At 43.6% G+C, this 18952-nt stretch overlaps 1 protein-coding gene across 12 annotated transcripts in view; it reads left to right on the top strand.

Annotated features, from left to right (window-relative positions):
- Positions 1-18952, top strand: part of ULK4 (unc-51 like kinase 4) — a 378927-nt gene that overhangs the window by 240864 nt on the left and 119111 nt on the right. For 11 of the 12 annotated variants that reach the window (XM_039837390.1, XM_039837398.1, XM_039837392.1 and 8 more), the window contains 2 exons: positions 11476-11642; positions 17716-17814. In XM_039837390.1, the coding sequence (XP_039693324.1) occupies positions 11476-11642; positions 17716-17814 (266 nt within the window). Of the gene's footprint in view, positions 1-11475; positions 11643-17715; positions 17815-18952 lie in introns of those variants that run through there. The other variant, XR_005647494.1, reaches the window with a different exon arrangement.

Below are 18952 nucleotides of genomic sequence, written 5' to 3'. Positions count from 1 at the left end.
TTGTTGTCTAACATCTGAAAGACAATTGTGTCATGTATTTTGTCTAGGTTTATTATATATGGTAGAAGGACTAGTTTGGTGCCAGTTATACCATCGTGATTGGATGTCAGAGTCCTCTCTCTGTTTTTATTTTGAAGTTTACTCATTATGAGCATCTCTTCATTTATTCAGTAGCCATTTGTATTTCCTTCTCTCTGAAATATATATCTGTTCATTTCCTTTGACTGCTTTTTAGCATTTTCTTATTGCTTTGTCAGTTTTCTTTACTAGTATGTGAAAATTTATCCCAGTAATATGAGACTATTTCCCACTTGGTTGTTTGACTTCTAATTTTAATAGTGTTGTCTTTTGCTACAGAAATTACAAGCTTTTAATTAAGTATTATTTATAAATCTTTTACGGCTTCTGAGTTTTGTGTTGTATTAGGAATACTTTCTCAACTCTAAATTTCAAAAATTCTTCATAATTTTTTTTTTGTATTTTGCGAAATCACTTAAGTCATTGCTCCACCTGGAATTTATTTGGTTTTAACTCGTGAGAGTAAGGTTTATTATTTTATGACTATGCAGTAGTACCAATACTGTTAAGTGAATATTCCATCTTTTCTGCATTGATCTGAAGTGCCATAGTATAAATTTCTTTATATTTTTCTGTAGATTTCAGGCTTCTTCACTTTTTTTCCCTTTGATTTTATTTGCTTAATGCCAGTGCCAAAATTTTAATTTTTGCAGTACTGTTATATACTTGAACATTTGATTGGAATAGTTCCCATTCTTAGTTATTTTAACTTTTTAAGGAATTTTCTTGCTATTTTACTTTTTGATCTTATCCACAGTAACTTTGAAATTAGCTTGTCTAATTAAAAAGAAAAAAAACACATTGACTACTTGTTTTTGTTATGATTACTTTGAATTTATAGGTTAATTTAGGAAGTATAAACATATTTGTGATTTTGAGCTTTTTCTATCCAAAAAATAGTAATTTTTTCATGTGATTCTCTGTCTGATTCTGTGTCCCTTGATAATGTTTTGAGTGTTCATTCACGTAGACTTTTCAGAGTTCTTATTGTATTTATTCTTAGATAGCACATCTTCTTTTGATGCACTGAATGTTTTTCTTTTTGCAACAGATTTTAATCTGTGATATTTGTAACCTTCACCTAAATACTTTCTCTACTTTTCTCACTGTCGTTCACACCAACATTTATCGAGCATGGTGAGTGTCAGCCACTGAGATGGGCTCTGGGCAGAATGATGCACAAGAGTAGTGTGCACCAGCAGTCTAATAGTCTCTTATCCAAATCAATTTACTTATTTATTCATTCAGAAGTATTTACTGAATGCCTTCTATATTTCGAGCACCTTCTATATTCCAAACACCATAATAGACATCGTAGAAGTCACTAACCCTAACCCTGTTCAATTTAAATTTATGTATTCAATATTTTTCAAATGTGTTTTTCATTCCCTTATAGTTCCTTTCTTTGAGGAGCCTGCAGTCAGTTGGGGAGAATCATTTTATGCGAAAGGATAAGTAGCACTACAAGCTGATATTGCAAAATTGGATGGCATAAACAGAAGCGGTTAAAGGAGAAAGTAGTGAATGGAAATGTACTTCGAGGGAAATGGAGGCTGTAGGAAGATGAGGAAGAGAGGCCACCATGGCTGGAAAGAGCAGCGGGAATGGAACAGAGTCAGTTGTGAGGGACGAGGGTGCAGGGGCCCGAGAGTGCGCCTCCGTGCTGGAGGCGCGGGTCTGTGTCGGCAGCCTCGGCTGGGGCCAGAGTGTGGGGGGCCTCGCGTGCTTGGCTGGACTCTGGCTCAGTCAGGCAAGTGACGGCATGGTGCCCAGGTTCTCTTTGCGGTGGAAGGACATCGTGTCAGTGATGCTGAGCAAGATGAGGCTGCCTTACTTCTGTGCTAGAGACTGGAGGCAGAGACCTGACAGGAGGCTAAAACAGTAATTTTAGCTACGTGGTGATATAAGTCAAAACTGGAACAGGAAAGGGACTGATGTAGCCTAGAGACATGGCAAAAGGGGCACAGCCAGGACTGGGTGACAGGCATTTGGGATGAGAGGGAAGAGGTGGCATTGCCAACCAAGGTTTCACGTCTCAGGAATAGGAAAACTCATCATGCTTTTGGCCTCTCCCTGAGGACGTTAGTTTGGGAGTCCTATCCTCTGAATCAGATTAACATGTAAAGTTGAGAAAGTGAAAGAATTCATATGTGAGAAAAATCCTCACCATTCCCTGTGTGTATTAATACTCATGTTTTGGGCCATATAATTAGAATCCAGCAACTAGAATTTTGGTAGCCAGGATTGGTAGGAGGTGACATCAGAGGGTCAATCTTTCTTGAGTGAGATGAGCTGAGTGACTAATCCATAGTATGTGTGTTTACGGGGTCTCAGGGTGTTAGGGCTGACTGCCTTGAAAACTTACCACAGCAGGTACGTTTCTATGAAGCTCAGGGGGAAAGCAGGAAGGTAGGGGTGAAGGGGAGAAAAGATTGTGCCAGGAAGGGAGACGGTGCTGTTCTTGGTGCATTGAGCTGTAATAGGACTTGGTTTCATTACTAGGGGAGGTCCACCTGTTGATGGGTGCCAAGCCAGAAAGTGAAAGCATGACATACCCTGCCCTCTAGATCTCCCCAGTCCTCAGAAAGACCCTGTTACTCTCTCATCGTGCCAAATAAAGTATTCCCTTCCTAACCAGCTGGCGATGAGAGACAGAGAACCCAGCGGGGCAGTGAGGAATAAGCCAGTGTTGCAAACAGGTGAAGTGCTTGTAGTGAAGGCCTTCAGAAAATTCTCCTACTGAATTTAATAGCAGAAAAAAATAGAAAGGAAACAGTCGTTTACATTGTCAAAGAAAGAGAGATAAGATGGTATTTTTCAGAGGGCAGCAAAGCCAACTGAAGGTTTCCTTTGGAATTGAGAAATTGGTTTAGTTGAAAAATACAGGTGAAAAGGAGAGATGAAGGAAAATTGCGTGAAAATGAGTAACTCACTCAGATGAGGCAGGAGGTTTGGAGAAGGTACAAGGAACTGGGATGGAGCTTAAGTATGAGGGGCGGGTCCTGAAAAGGGATACGACTGCTCTTGCCGAGACCTCCAGGAAGGAAGGCTAGAGTATGGCCTTTTCTCAGCTCCATTTTCTGTGTCCTCGATTTTCACGTTATGCCCCTGTGCCCAGTAGACAGGCAAAGCCAGCACTTACAAGCTGCCAAGTAGTATTTCTTTTCTCGGTATCAAGCTTTCTCATAGCTGAGACACTCGAAACTTTCTTCAAGGTGGAAAGAACCTCAGAAAAGTATCAGAATGGAGTAAGAGTTTCACTTGGTGTTACAGAGACTCAAACTGGACCCTGAACGGAAGTCTTTTCTGCACTTCTGGCAAATTTATAAGTTTTAGACTAAAGTAAAAAAAAGAAAAATACTTAGAGCACTGTCAATCATTTGTCTTTTTAATTTTTTTTTTTACAAGATGTAAAATATGCTTTTCTGATTATAAAAGCAACATATGTTCATTTTTAAAAATTAATTCATTAGCGTATGAAGTTAAAAGCGAACTCACCCCCAAGGATGACCTGGGGTATCTGCGTGTGCAGAGCTCACCAAACAGAAGTAGGTGGCAAGGAAGGATCTAGGTCTGGAGTTGGCTTCCCCGGGTTCACACCTTGTTCCAGCTCTCTGGACGGCCCCCACTTTCTCATCTGCACAGTAATGCGAATCATAACTGGGTGGCCGTGGAGGGTTAGGTGAGATAATATGTGAAAAGATAATGTATGTAAAACAGCACAATGTTTGAAAAATAGAAAGCGTTCAATTTAAAAAATTACTCCTAAATGCCTATAACATATGCGCTATTATTCCCATGGATTGTTTTTTTTTTAACTTGGTTTTCCAAATTATATGTCATGGACATATTTCTATGTCAGTACCTGTAGTTCTACACCTTTTTAAAGGTTTTTAAATATTTGTTTTCTCTCTCAAGTAGGTTTTTAAAGAAGCCTGTTAACTCTCAAAGTAGTTTATTGTTATAATTGCCTTGGTTAGATTATCCGACAGAATTTTTAATGAAAATTACGAGTGTGGGCATCCTTTTCTTGTTCCTGACTTTCATGGATAAGCCTCTCCTGTCGAGAGGCTGCAGATGTGAATGGACAATGGCCAGATCACATATGAAACAGAACTCGGACTCACAAGCAGTCCAGGTTGCTAACCCACCACCTCTATAGCAAATTGATCAGGTTACTAACCCACCACCTCTATAGCAAATTGATCAGGACTTGGCAGTAACTGCCAGCTTCCCTAATTTTTGCCCCTGCTTCCAACTCAAGACTAACCAACTCAGAAAACCGAATACGCACCCCTAACCAGTAACACAAGATGCCCTGCTTCTAGTTAACCCGCCTCCAGCTCCCCCTTACTACCAACTCCGGTGAGTGCATACCCAAAGCCTTCCTGTCTTTACTACCAAGCTTTTTCCACTCCCCTGCCTGCCTTGGAGTCTGCCAAACGCAGGTGTGATGCTGGCTGCTTCCCTTGCTATAGCAAGCTTTGTATAGCCTCTGCTTGTTCTCATTTGGGTGAGTTTTGTTTATTTCCACAGAGTTTGGCATAATTTGCATTAATGGGCTTTCTAATGATTAATAAGCATTGAATTTCTAGAACGGGTCCTCCTTTGGTCCTGCTGTAATGTCAGTTACTAAACACATGCGTCTTGAGCACCTGCTGTGGACTGTGCTAGGCTCAGGTGAGAGAAGAATAACCCAAACTGATGCATTTCCTGCTCTCATGGGATTTGTGGTCTAGTAGGGAAGACAGGCATTCATCAGCTGAGTACATACTCTTGATCGTGGGTGAAGGGGAGCTCCAGGAACCAGAGGAGGAGCGGGCAGGGAGGAAACCAGGGAGAGTCGGGTATCCTCTGAGCCAGGAGAAGGCAGTGTTGCCTCAAGGGCAAATGTGTGAGGGGCCATGAGGAAGTCATAGTGCAAGGAGGTAAGGAATGAGTATTCCGCTATTCCGTTTTAAACGTGTTTCCTCATTTATTTTCCTCTGGTTATTTCTGCCAGCTTTATCTTTTATGTCCATATTTAAGTGAGCATTTACCAGTCCCTTTACACTTGAATTGATTTCCAATGTGACTTCAATTTTTTTTTTCCAGAAATTCGATATTTAAAAGCTGCAAATCGAACTCTTCCTAATATTTATTTTATCCACCAGAAAACTGAAAATGAAATGTATTCCCTGCTGATTGTTGTCATTTACTTGACAGCAGTGGTGTTGAATATCTAATATTGCTCTCCATCTCCTGCAATGTCAGCTAGAACGGGCTCGCTCTGTGACTGGCACCTGTTAATTAACTAATGCAGAGAGATGTCACTGAAGTAGAAGATTGTCAAGGGATAATAGACCTGCTGTGTGCAAGTGCTAAAATAACTTTTGCAAAATAAGATCTTAATGAAGCAGATTTCTTTTCGAGGCAGACTGCCTCGGTGCTGTAGCAATTTTCTATCCCTTCTTTTTATTTCCTTATTTTTCAGCCCCGTATTGGTGGGAGAGGTTCAACTTGGTATGTGAAGCCCTGTCCCGTACCTTTCTTATCCTTATCTGTTCCTCATTACATCTTTATGAACAAACATATATATTTTTTTGCATTTACATATTGGAGTCAATAGTCTTATTTTCTTTTTCTCCCCCCCTCCATTTTCAGTCATTTCAATTGAAAAAAGCAATCTTGCATAGTGGGTACTATCCCAGCCCGTGGAGCCAGATGACCTTAGCAAAGTTACGTAACCTTTCTGAGCCTCAGTTTTATCATCTATGAAATGGAGTTGTATATGGGATTTTGGTTCGATAGCTGTTAAATCACTTAGGATAATACCTATCACATGGTAAGAGCCATATTGGTTTTTTTTGTTTTTGTTTTTGTTTTTGCTATCATTACTGTTTCTCTGCACTGGCTTATTTTAATATCTAATTTTTAGCTTTAGAGTATTGACTTATAAATAATAGTCACAGTTTACTACCATGCATCTTTATTAAAAGTATATGGAGATAATTTTCCATGAAGAGTTTTAATAGGTTTAGAGGAAATTACCATTCATTTGCCACATTCTGACATATGCCAGAGCTAAAAGAGGTATCACCTTCATTTTCTAATGAGGAAGTTAAGGCTCCATAAAAAGGAGTGAGTTGGCCACGGCCGCTCCGTTAGGTTCTGGTAGTATGGAGACCAGTCCTCAGGCTCCCAGTCCATTGCATTTTCTCTACGATAATTTGAATGATAGAGTTTCCCTCTATATTTTATGCCAAACAGAAATGAGCCAATTCATAAACATTTCCCACAAAACGATGTAGTGAATATAGTGTCTTCAGTATTATCAGATTGGGTTCTCCGAGTTCTTGGTCCATCAGTTGATAAACTCAGAAGTGCATCTCGTCGGTAGGAGTGGCCGAGGACTTCATGGTGAAGATGGCAGACTAAGCCAAGAGAATTGCTTTCTCCTTGTATTGGTTTCTTGTTGTCACAAAGCCACAAGTTTAGGGGCTCAAAACAACACAAAAACGTACCCTCTTATAGTTCTGGAGGTCAAAGTCTACAGTTAAGATGCTGGCAGGGCTTCATTCTTTCTGGAGGCTTCCATTTCCTTGCCTTGAAAACCCAAGCTGAAAAGCTTCTAGAGACCACCTGCATTCTTTGGCTTGTGGCCCCTTCCTTTAATCACTTCGACCTCTTGCTTTTCTCATCTCCCACTTTGATCTCCTACCTTCCTCTTACAAGAACCCTGATGATTACATTTGGCCCACTTAGATAACCCAGTATAATCTCCCCATCTCAAGAACCTTAATCATATTTGCAAAGTCCCTTTTGCCTTGTGAGGCAATAGTCACAGTTTCCAGGGATTAGGATGTGGACATCTTTGGGAGCGGGGCATTATTTAGCCTATGACACTCCCCAAATGCCATTAAAACAAGAGTCAAATCTTCTAAATTTTTAACCCTGGGGAAAATGAAAAGTTGCCAAGGAAAAGATAAATAATCATGGTTTTCTACGTGATTTAGTTGGAAATAGTGTTTATATGGTCAGCAGCATAATCACTGAATATCAGTGTAATATCAAGACATAACCGCAGTGAGGGGCGAGGGGTGGAAATTGTATGTGTCTGAGGTAGAGGATGGGGAAAGGGGGCTGCATGTTGCATGGTAGGAAGTTAACAGATGATGCCTAAACTCAGATACAAGTGCGTTATTTAGAGAAATGGAGTAAATTGTAAAATAATCAAGTAAAAAAAGCGACACTAGTTGTCTCTGGGGAGAGGTAGGTGACTCGAGTAGGACTGTGGTAAGACTTCTGACTCTGATATAAAAAAATAAATACAGCTCGGAAGAAAGGGAGCAGTGTAGGGTGCAGGGAATGGATAATTCATGGAGTCAAGGAAAGACGTTTTTGAAGATCACTGCCTAACTTGCAATTTAATAACTGGCCAACTGCTGCTTTATCTCATTGAAAAGAGACTCAACGGTAAGAACTCCCAGTCCATTGCGTTGGTTTGCACTGTTACCTACATGTATCAGAAACTTAACTCAAACCAGCCACTCAAAAAGGAGAAAGTCTACAAGTGAGAAGATGTCTGATGGAAGGAATTCAAAGCAAGAATCATTCATAAGCCCCAGAAACAGCTGGAACCAGGAGCCCAGGGACCCCCGAAGCCCCCTCCCCCAAGCTTCTCTTCTCCTCCCATGTTTTCCTTTTCATTCTCGCTGTAGCCCAGCATCCTCGCTCCTTGAGATGCTGCATTACCACAGCCACTCCCCAGGTTCAAAGGTGAAAACATGTTCCTCAGAGATGCCGCTCTTTCTTTCCCGGCCTTGTTTCTGGAACTCCAAGAGAAAGAAACAGTTGACCGTGGCTGGGGACACAGTCACTTTGTGCAGAGTGGCCAATGCACAGGAACCAGGAGGCACCTGGGCTTCTTGAGAACTCCTTGTGATTGTTGACTGTATCATGGAATTTTCTTTTAAAAAGAGGCCACTGTGCAGTTATTTAAAAGGACAAGTTAGCACTCTACAATGTGGTAAGATGTCTCTAACATACTCTTCAGTGGAAAAAGCAAGCTATAGGATATATTCCATGAAAATACATCCACGTGTATTCACATGCCTGGGAAGAATCTACAGCGCTCTTATGTATGATGAGTTTTGAGGAAATGGAGTGTCAGTGAACTTTTTATTGTCTGTGTCATACATTTGACATACAAATACATATATTTGTATTTGAATTTTAAGAGTATAAGGAAGCAAATGTGAGCTCATTATAATGAGTACATGTTGCATTTATAATAAGAAACCAATGGCCTGTAGGATGAAACCTCTTATGTCAGCACCTTCGCCTCCATTTCCTCTGTCAATCCCCGCCGCTTCGTTTTTGACTCCGTGCCTAAGTCTTGCCTGTCCTTTGGGAACTTCTGCACCCTCTCTGATCATCTCCCACCTCTCGTTTTCCAGTCTCAACCACTACCCAGTTTCTAGGCCTTCATCTCCAACTGCCCTTGGGCGTTGGCTTTGGAAGTTATCTCAATCTTGAAAGCTAACTTATAGTTCCTAAAAAAAAGTCCCTCATTCCTGCCAGTAGTGGCATAGCTCTCCTATTCCCCTAGTGATGCTTTTCGGCCCCACCCGCCATTGCCACAGCGTAACAAATCTCATTTCCTTAGGGCTGTGTCTGCCTTCTCTTGGTCAGGACACCAGCGCAGTGGCCTCCTCATTAGCCTTCTGTTCTCAGTTCTCCACCGGTTGCTCCAAGGGGCTCCATGATAAACAGTGGTCACTAGTAGATGCCATTTGATGGGAACTTGATAACGGGTGAATTAGGCTAACGACCCCTGAACCCAGGTATCAATTTTAACATCATTAAGTGTGGAATAGCCAGACGAGCTGTCCTTCCAGATGTGAGGCAACAGGAAACAGAATTCCCAGCCCCAAGTATCATTGCCCAAATAATTGAACCTAGGAGTTAAATTGATTCTCTAGGTCTGATTACCAGTTTACAGGAAATACAGGAATAGAGGAATACAAGACCACAGGAAAATGTTCTGATTTCTCCAACAAATAACGTGAAAGGTCGCGGGTGGGGAAAGGCCTGTTAGAGGTTGAGGAGACGTAAGGTCTGCAACCAAATGTAATGTGTTGACTTGGTTTGTGTCCCAATTTAAACAAAGTATAATGAAAGACAGTTTTGAGACCGTCGAGTTTTGAGTTTAGGCTGTGTATTGAGTATATTTGTTTGTTTATTTTATTAAGTAGTAATGGCATGGTGGTTATGTTAAAAAAAAGTCTATATGTTCGACTATACAGTAGGATTTACAGGAGAAATAAGATGATGTCTGGTATTTAATAAAAATGTAGATGGGGATAGATTAAATAGGATTAGAAAAATGTTGATAATTATTGAAGAAGGTAATCGGGATTGATGTTACAGAACAGTCTCACGACTTTGTTTTCATAATAAAAAGTCTGAACAAGAAAAACATAATTTGACCCGGAAGTGAAAGTTATGGCTGCAAAGAGCAGCGACTGAATGCCTGAGATAGACCACGCGAAATCGTATTAATGGGCTTCGCTGGCATTATCACTGTCATGAGGAAATATTTTATGTCATACTTCATTTCTAATCTCGTACGAGCACCTTCCCTGGCAGCTGGTGAAGTCAGTGTGTCATGTCAGCGTGTGGCCTTGTTTGCCTGATTGTGCTATTGTTCGCATTCCTTCCCTGAAGACCGGATACAGACCAGGAACAACACTGCTTCTCACCGGCTGTTTAGTTAGAATCAAGCAACATGTAGGTGGGGACCCAGTGGCTCACCTGTACCTCCTGAAGAGCCACTTGTCACGTAGCTGGACTTCACCAGTACTCACCCTCCTGCATCTTTGACCATCTACATGATGTGTCACAAAGTAACCATGAAACCCCAAAGGAGAACATCTTCTCTCCCTAATACTACGTTTTAAAGCCCCCCTACCCTGCCTGCAGCTCATGAATGCTAAGCGCTGATTCATAGCATGCACGTGAGTGACGCATTCTAACTCAGAGGAGAATGCCTGCTGGTGTAATGCACATGTCGTAATAATTGCTTTTCTGTACTGTGTGTCATTGATGAGATGTGCTATCAAACCTTGTTGTTGGATAAAGAAACTTTGCCTATAATTCATTCTACTTTCTCTTCCAGTGTATTTATCTTCGGCTTTGTGGCTTGTACCAGTTTTTGCCACAAGGTGTACAACTTTGAATGATGCCTCTGTAATTTTGGTTTTTCTCTGTTTTTCCTAACAAAGTTAATTACATTTGTAGCCTAAGAATTACTTGGCACTTGTCTAGGAAAACTAGATTTACTGGAAATGACAATGTGCATTGTTTTGTAGAGGTACCAAAGCTTGGATGGCTGTGGCTGGTAGAGTTTCCATCCAATTGATCATCAGAGAAAGACGAACAAATTTATTGCACATTCAGTAAAATCCAGCGTATGCTACTTTTTAGACTTCCTTAACATGCTGGTTTTTTCTTTTTTTTTTTTTTTTTTGACCTATCTGCTTACATAAAATATTTATCTTTGAAAATTCACTTTTTTTTGGAACATTCAGGCAATCTAACATTAAAAGTTCAATGCACCATTTAAGTTTATAATATTTCATGTTGTATTTTCACCACACTTACATCCGAATCAATTTTTCTGATTCAAAGTTTAATGCTATCAAATAGTGACAATAAAAGTGCCAACTTAAAAATAATAATGCCTCCCAAGTGCAGAAATGTATTAGTTGTGACAGACTTCAGCAAACTAAAAATCGATGCAGAACAACCACACTATTCATAAGAGTTTACAGAGACAAAATGATAGAATTGGGCTATATCTAAATTTCACATTTCTTCAAATTATAATTAATCTCACATTTCACATGTTTTGGAATTGATAAGAAAAAACGCTTCATTGCTTTAATCTCTTGAAGAGACCCAGTCACCTGTAGGCCCCGTGAGAGATCCCTGGGTTCGCCTGTGGTCCATGCCATGAGGAACCGGGCCTGCAAGCAGAGAACTCGGTGACGGCCTGGTCACATACAACGCGTTTTCTTTCAACCTCAGGGAGTCCTCTGTCCTGGCGAAGCCTGTCCATGTAGCGTCGTGTTTCTCAAAGTGTAGTTTGGGGAACCCTTGCATCAGAGTCACCCGGGGAGCTTATTTACCACGTATACTCCGAGGCCCCATCCCGGGCTCCTGAGCAGACTCTGGGAGTGAGGCCTGGAAACCTGCATTAGAAAAACACTTTCCCACATGTGTCTGGGATGCAGAACAGTTGAAGGACTACTCGGAGGTTCTGCATCGTAGAGTACAAATGCCTGCTCGGTTGGCTTTGACATGTGAGTTTTACAATTTATGATAAATATTGTACCCTTTTCCTCTTACCCTCAGGACTGGTCCGTCATGTCTGTAACCTGTTCACGGAAACTGTCACGCTGTGCTTGGACGCGGACAATAAAAACAGCAACGAGACGGCGGCCGCGCTACTGTGTTCCCTGCTTGATATTTTGCATGGCATGCTGACCTACACGTCCAGCGTCGTCCGGCTGGCTCTGCAGGTAGACAGCCTCTCCTCCCGCATCTTCAACAGCCCCACGCCATGTCACATTCCCCTTTCGTGCTCTCCTTTCTAATCCACTTCTAATGTATGTTTCTTTTTTGAAGAAGAACTTGTGATTCTGTAGGGAGAGCCTACCAAAGAAGCCATCTTTGGGTGACCAGTGCGTAAAGCAGATATTTGATCAGCGGGTCTGAAAGGGAAGCAGGGGAGGCCTCCGCAAAGACTTAGCCAGCGCTAAGCGGGAAACGGCACCTGGCCGTAGGATCGTTTGCCTGCCTGACGAGCACCCTTGGGTTGGCCAGGCAGGGCGGTCTCTCCTGTGAGAGGCAGGGCTGCAGCCCACCCCGACAGGATGGGTTAACTCTCCAGGAGGAGTGGGCTGAGGTCGTAGGCACACACGTGCATACGCACACTCACATTCATATACGTTTGTATCCACACACGCACGCACGCACATACACGTACATACGCGACCCGTGAACTCTTGCACTTGTTTCCCTTATGACCAGTGCTATGGATCGTAAGATGGTGTTGAGCACTAGATGTGTATTCAGCGGCTGTGGGAAAGTCAATTTGCCCCAAACCAGACCTGGATTTACTAAGCATCACGTTCTAGGGAGGAGAGGGGATGTGGGTTTATTAAGTACTTTCTGTGTTAGGTGCCTCCGCGTGCCAACTTCATTTAATGTTTTCTCCAACCACCTGAGTCAGCGGATTAACTAGAGCGTGGGAAAGCACACAGCTGATACGAGCGCACTGTTATATCTTGAGTTCTGGTAAAACCGTAAGAGGTGTATGTCAAAGGGTAGCCTCCTGGCTCGAGTAGATGCAGAAGCCAAAGTGGAAACCAGACTGTCTTGATTCCTTGCCAGGTGTTGTAGTAGCAGAGCCAAGAATGAATCCCTAGACCCTGGTTTAGTCTCTGGTATTCATCATTGTGATAAATGGTAACCTTTACACACAGTAAAGCGGCTCAAGTATTTTGCTTGTCTAGTGTGGTTTAATAAATAATTCCAAGATCTCCTCAACAAATGGGATAGTAAGTATTTAACCCAAACTTGTAAAGCCGGAAGATGAAAATGGCCTTTGAACTACCTAATTGGTGTTTTTCCTCACCTATAATAATTCTAAATTAGCAGTAGAACATTGTTAAGTACTTGTGGAATTCTGAATTATGGATTTCTCTTAGTTTTTTCTCTCTTTTCTAGTGTCTCTTCAGAGAACAGGGTTTGTTTCCATAATGGTAGTTTTATGTAATCCTTCTGGATGGAGTCCGTAGCTACTCTCACAAGATGCTCTGATAGATCAGTCTGTAAAAGATTGTTTTGTAGATTGCAGATAAAAAGGATCAGAAGTTTAAAAATTTCAGAACAATAGAAATCCCACTTTTATTATAAGTGATTATTAGGTAGATATTCAAGGGTATTTAAAAAAAAAACCTCCTTAATACAAAGTACTTTCTAATTCTTTTTCCATGTGCTAATGTACCAATAGATTACTGTTTTTTCTCTTTTCATTTTCTTCAACACACCATACACTTCACTGCTATCATCTTTCTAAATCCTCCCCTGTAATATTCTGCCATGTATTGCTTTTGGCCTTCACTACTGACTGTGATCTCCATGACAACTGGTATCACTTTGAAAGAGGTGGAGTCCTTGAGACTGAATTAGGGGAAAGGGTTGGGCAAAGAAATGCAGTGTGCGTCAAAGCCACGTTCTCCTAGAACACTGAGCTATAAGTATTTTCCAAACCATAAGTCGCTTCGTCCATTTATAAGCATGCTCCACACTGGGGATTCTTCTGCATTCCAGAACTTCTAATAGGAACTTCTCTAGAGGAATCGAGGGGTTGGGGGGTGCCAGTGTTTAAAACGATAGTAGTGTTTAGATTTATGAAGCACTTTTTTCCCCCCCAGAGAGGCGAGTGATACGACGCAGGAATGTGTATCCGGGAGGAAGTGAGCGGAGAGAGGCAGGTGTCAGCATCTCCTTTAGGAGTTCAGTTTCTAACCCCAGCCTGCCTTGTGAAGCAGAATTGGTCCTGGCGTGGAGGGGCACATGGGCCTTGAAGGCTGGAATGCCTCGATTTCAAACCCAGCCCCACCACTTTCCACCTGTAAGACCTGGGCAAGTGACTTCACCTGTCTGAGTATCAGTTTCCTCCTATGTAAAATAGATATGACTACTCTTCGGGGTTGCCCTGGGACTTCAGTGAGAGAATAAGAGATATACCTGGCCCAGGGAAGGTAAGCAGTAAATGGTTATCATTAACAGCAAGGGAAGAAAGGTGCTCACGTCTACTTCCTGTTTCCTATTTCCAGAGGGCTTCCTGTGGGCCATGACTTCCTCCTTTCTGAGTGCTGGTGCATGGGAGGGCACTCGGTTCATATTTACCGAGTAAACTAAGTCCTGGCGGGCTTATGATATATTAATTTATGGTTTTCTTTTGCACTTTCATCGGGGCCCAAGAGAGCAGGGGTGTGAGCTGCCAGGGAGCATCACTTTGGTAGGGAAGATCGTCAGCACACAAAAGGTGGAGCGAACTGTTATCTCGTTACAGTCGTGAGCATGCAACCCCTGACAGGTACAGGATGCTGCAGAGTGACTATGGGAGAGGGGGACCCCAATCCAGTTTGGGGATTAGGGCAGGCAGATATTCAGTATTAAAACCTAGGTCACCGTCTGGGCCTTGTCTGCCATGTCTGAGGCGATGGGAGAGCTTGATACACTCTTCTCCCGATAGGAGGGCGGTTCAATTGCCGTTGATTTGAGGGTATGTGGGATCGATTGCCAGAAGACTGAAATGTGGCTGCTGAGTCCTGCTTAGTCGCAATCATACAGGAAGGCTGTCCGTGCTATGGGCTCCGGTTACTACTTTTAGCATCTCTTGGGATTATTCGGTTTGACTCCTCTGCGGCTTCCCCGTTCTGCTCATCCCCACGAACTGCCCTCTGCTGGTGGGATTTGTCTGCCATGACCTGTAATCCTCATGCCTCGCCTGTCCTTTGGAGACTTCAGCATTTCCTTATTTATGATATAATTTTCCAAATCCTTGGTGAGACATTCAAGGCCCTGTGTGATCCAGCCCCACGGCGCCTCTCCAGGTCCACCTGCCAGTCCTCCGTGCTGCCCATACCCACACCAAAGCGGTTGGTATTTTCCAAATGGGCCCCGCACCTTATCATTGTCACGCCTTCCTCCTGCAATTCCAGCACCTGAAACACTGCTGTCCACATCGTTCCTGTGGACCTCATCCCCACCGTCCAGATGATCGAGAGTCCAAGGTCCCCTTCTTCTTCCCCCGCCGCTTAAACTCCGTGTCCACCTCCATAGCAGTTTTCACACTCCACCCCTCGCAGGCATCTGGAAGCGCGTCATCCTTTTAATTAAACCCTGAGATCCTACAGCGCGGGGAGTGAGTCTTGTCATCTGTGCCTTGCGCGTGTGCGCAGGGTGGTGTTGGGGGAGCATCGTGAGTGTGAACTTGGTCTGGGCCACACCGTTTCCGGTCGTGCTCCACCGTGTTTAAACCTGCTTGGGCCTCAGACTGCAGCTGCTTGAGGGATTGACTTTCTCTTGTGTCTACGGACGCCTTACCTCTGTGTTTAACAAGCCTCCATTGAGTGCCTCCCCCATGCACTGGACTGAAGTAGCGAAGCTAAACGTGATAGAATTGTGTTATCCCTGAGCTTTTTTATCCTGAAGAATTAGCTGTATTCCTTTGATCTTATTTGGAGTGATGCTGTATTGCCATTTAATATTATATATGGCCCATAAGTTGATATTCTCAGGTTTTATATGTTTAAAACTATTAAATTTATATTTCCACGTAGAGTTTTCTCCTGAGGTCCACACTCAGCAGGTTCCTCAACACGACAACTAAAATGTCCCATAACCGACAGGAATTCAGTGTGTCCACAGCAGAACTCAGAATGCACCTCCCTGCAGCATTCTCCTGCGAGCAGACCCCACCACCCTCCTTTTGCTGTGCAAACTGCAAACCTGGGAGTCTTTCTTAGCATTTCTCTCTCTTCCGTATTCCACATCTGACCTGTCGTCACAAAATAATGTCGATTTTTACCTTTGATATCTAACAAAGCCAGCCACTTCTCTCAAGCGCCGCTGGTACCCCAGCGTGGTCTACTATCTGTCTTCTCTTGCCTGGACTGTAACAGCCGGGTGGGCCAAGAACACTAGGTGGCTAGGACGGGGGCCGGTGAGTTACAAAAAGCGGTCAGTGGGACCGGGGCGAAGGCAGAGGACCTGGATGGAGAGGACAGTTGCAGTTTCATGGCAGAGATGGGGTTTTCTTGCTGTGGAAAATACCTTTTGCAAAATGCACAGAGGGCCACAGATCCGAGAATCAAAAGAGGCTGGCTTGAGGAGGTGTGATGTTGGGGACCTGGAGGATACTGAGCAGAGGCAGGCCTCGGCCTCGTGTGTTACTCAGCGTCTGTGTTTATTCTTTTGGTAAGGAAGACCGTCCGTTTAGGGATCCCCTTGGTGCACAGGGCCCACATTTTTTGTGATGAGAGTTGAATGTGTGCTTGGCACGTACCTTCCTGTCGTGTGAAGCTGCGGCATTCCGTTTCTGGAACCCTTGGCAACTTTGCAAGGAGGTGGTGTGAATACCAGTGGCGGGGTCTGGATGTTTCTTGGTGACAATAACAAGTGACTGTGTAGATCTTAGAAGACCTGAAGGACCCATGGACATCCTGCAGGTGAAGTGGTACCCTGTGTGCTTGTTCTTGTGGCCCCATCTGTTTGCCTACCTGTGTTTGGACAGGAAGCAGTGACACCATGCCCTGACTGTCTTGGCGCTGGTTTGCAAATCTGCCTTCCCTTTCCTGAGCGAGGATCGGTCTGCTTTAAGGGATCATGTGTTCACGTGAAAAGCCCGATATTCTGTCTCAAATTGTGCTTCAGAAAGTGGGACTTAACAGCCAAGATTTGGAAAGGTTCAGACCTCTGGGATAGTGCTACCCGTTTGTTTTCTAGAAGGAAATTCTGCCATCATTTCCCTTGGCAGAGAGGTGCAGGTTGTCAAAAGGCAGGCATCTGATTTTCAGTGAAGTTCTGAACCAAAGAAAGCAGGCAACTCGAATTATGCCTGTGGGCCTGAGTGCAGATGAAGCTTGGCATTTATGGGAAGGGCCCTGGAGTCCAGCTTAATGACGTGGGGTGGGACAGCCTGCAGCCTGATCTCAAGGTTCTGGCAAAGGTCATTACCTAAAATCAGTTTCGTTTCTTCAGAGAAAGTAAAAACGGAGCAAGTATGTGAATGAAATGCGTGTGTACCATAAGAAACACAATCAATAATCAGTGCCTTTTTCAATATGAAATTATTGATCTCTATGATAGAAATCTCTGGAATTAGCTCTATAAAACTCCTGGAAGAAGACAACACTTAAATGCACTCACTTCTCATTTCTTATATGCATTGCTGTTCAAGCCCATGCTAACTGAGCAATGTAGACCTATATCTGAAGAATATTCGTGCAGGAGTACATTGGACAAACGTTCTAGGCGTCATTTGAGCAAGTGTGTACACACACAGGAGGAAAGCACAGCAAAATGCATTTGGTGCGCTTTATCTAATGTGCGTAAAAATGCCCAGGAGAGATGAGCATGTGTGATTTGGAGTCACGCAAGCCTAGGTTTATCCTCCAGCTTTGTCACCCATTACTCTGTGAGACTTGACGCAAACAAGTTTTCTGAGCTTCAGTTTTCTCTCCTGGAAAATGGGGCTAAGAGCACCTAGCGTTAGGATGGTTGGAAAGGAATCGCTCACCCACCGCCGTATGTGAATAGCAACATCATTCCTCCAGCGGCAGCCCTCGTGGTTGCTTGATCCATGGACCACCCAGGCCTGCCTCTGTAGCCTGAGCTGGTGGCAGTGGCAGCACATGCCCTCTCTGTCATGTGGTAGCAAAGCATAACTTCTCTTTGGGAGCCGAGGGAGAATACTTCCTCAGCCCCCTTTACCTACTAGGCTGAGGGGCGCTGTCTCCCAGGATGGAGCTGACTAATCTCTAAGATATGCTGTCTTTTCTCTTCCCCCTGTTCCAGGCGCAGAAGACTGGCTCAGGAGGGGACACGCAGGCCGCAGAAGACCTGCTGCTGCTCAGCAAGCCTCTGACAGACCTCATTAGCCTGCTCATTCCGCTGGTAAGGGCTCACCTGTGCATGCGTCTTTCAGAACATCGCTGAGGTGGGAGTAATTTTATTTGAATTTCATGATGTCCTGAGTCTCTATGCTATTTTAATTCCTTTCAAAACTAGAACTAGAAGAATTTTCAGAAGATTATTTGGCCCGGAATTACTAAATTTTGACTTTATTTTAAAACCAGGTGGCTTAGCACTTGTTTAAATGGATATTTAAGCAGGGCAGACTCTCAAATCCTTCTTGATGAATGTGAGGTAAAAAAAAATTTGAGAAATGAATTCCAGGAAGGGAAAAAAAATCCATTATATAGGGATCAGGTCTCTTTCAAAAAGACATTTTAGGGTTATGTTTGGCATATAGGGCTCCCCAGAAATGAAGTGCAGACAGACCCGGAGCATTTCCCCTCAATCTTCACAGAAATAGAGCGAAATAAGTGAAATTAGGTGAAAACAGGTAAGACTATACAAGATCGCTGACTATGTGAAAAGAACCCAATAGAAACTTGGAGTTTGGACCAACCCAATCATTTTAGCCAAATTTAAAGGGGACCCAACGTGTAGACACATGACTCCTACCCGTGGACAAAGCAGTCCATCAGAGTGTCGGCCGATGACATCTCCTAAGTCCCCCTGAAAACCTCTCCAGATATGGGGACCCAAGGACAAGGGGTGGCGGGAACCTGAGGGAGCACACGCTGGGGCCTCCACCCTTTGTGGGGCGACAGCACCTCGGTTTTGCCTTTTTGGGTTTGCCTTTTTCTGCCCTCTGGCTCAAAGGCAGGCAAGTGCACTTTGGATGGATAATTCTATAGATGTAACTGTATTCATCAAATAAAGGTTTGGTTCAACTGAGAAAGAAAAAGTGAGGGAAAGCGGTAAATCGGTCATTACTGGGTTGTATTAAATAATAGCATATATGGAATAGAGCATTCACAGAGAAAAGTGGCAGTGGGCTCGCAGCAAAGTGAGGGAGCAGCCCAAACCCCAGGGAACCGGTGTGCGCCCCCCTCAGAGGGGCAGGATCTCTGGTGCAGAACCGCGCAGGAAGTTGCAGGGAAAATGGCCACACTTGCCACGGCTCCAGCTTGGAGTTGGGGAGCTGAACCCCGACAGCCAGCTCTCACAGCCAAGGGCAGGAAAC

The sequence above is a fragment of the Pteropus medius genome, unplaced genomic scaffold (assembly GCF_902729225.1).
Source record: "Pteropus medius unplaced genomic scaffold, Ma_sr-lr_union100, whole genome shotgun sequence".
Lineage (NCBI taxonomy): Eukaryota > Metazoa > Chordata > Mammalia > Chiroptera > Pteropodidae > Pteropus > Pteropus medius.
The sequence above is the reverse complement of the archived record's forward strand: the minus strand, read 5'-3'. Positions and strand labels throughout refer to the sequence as shown.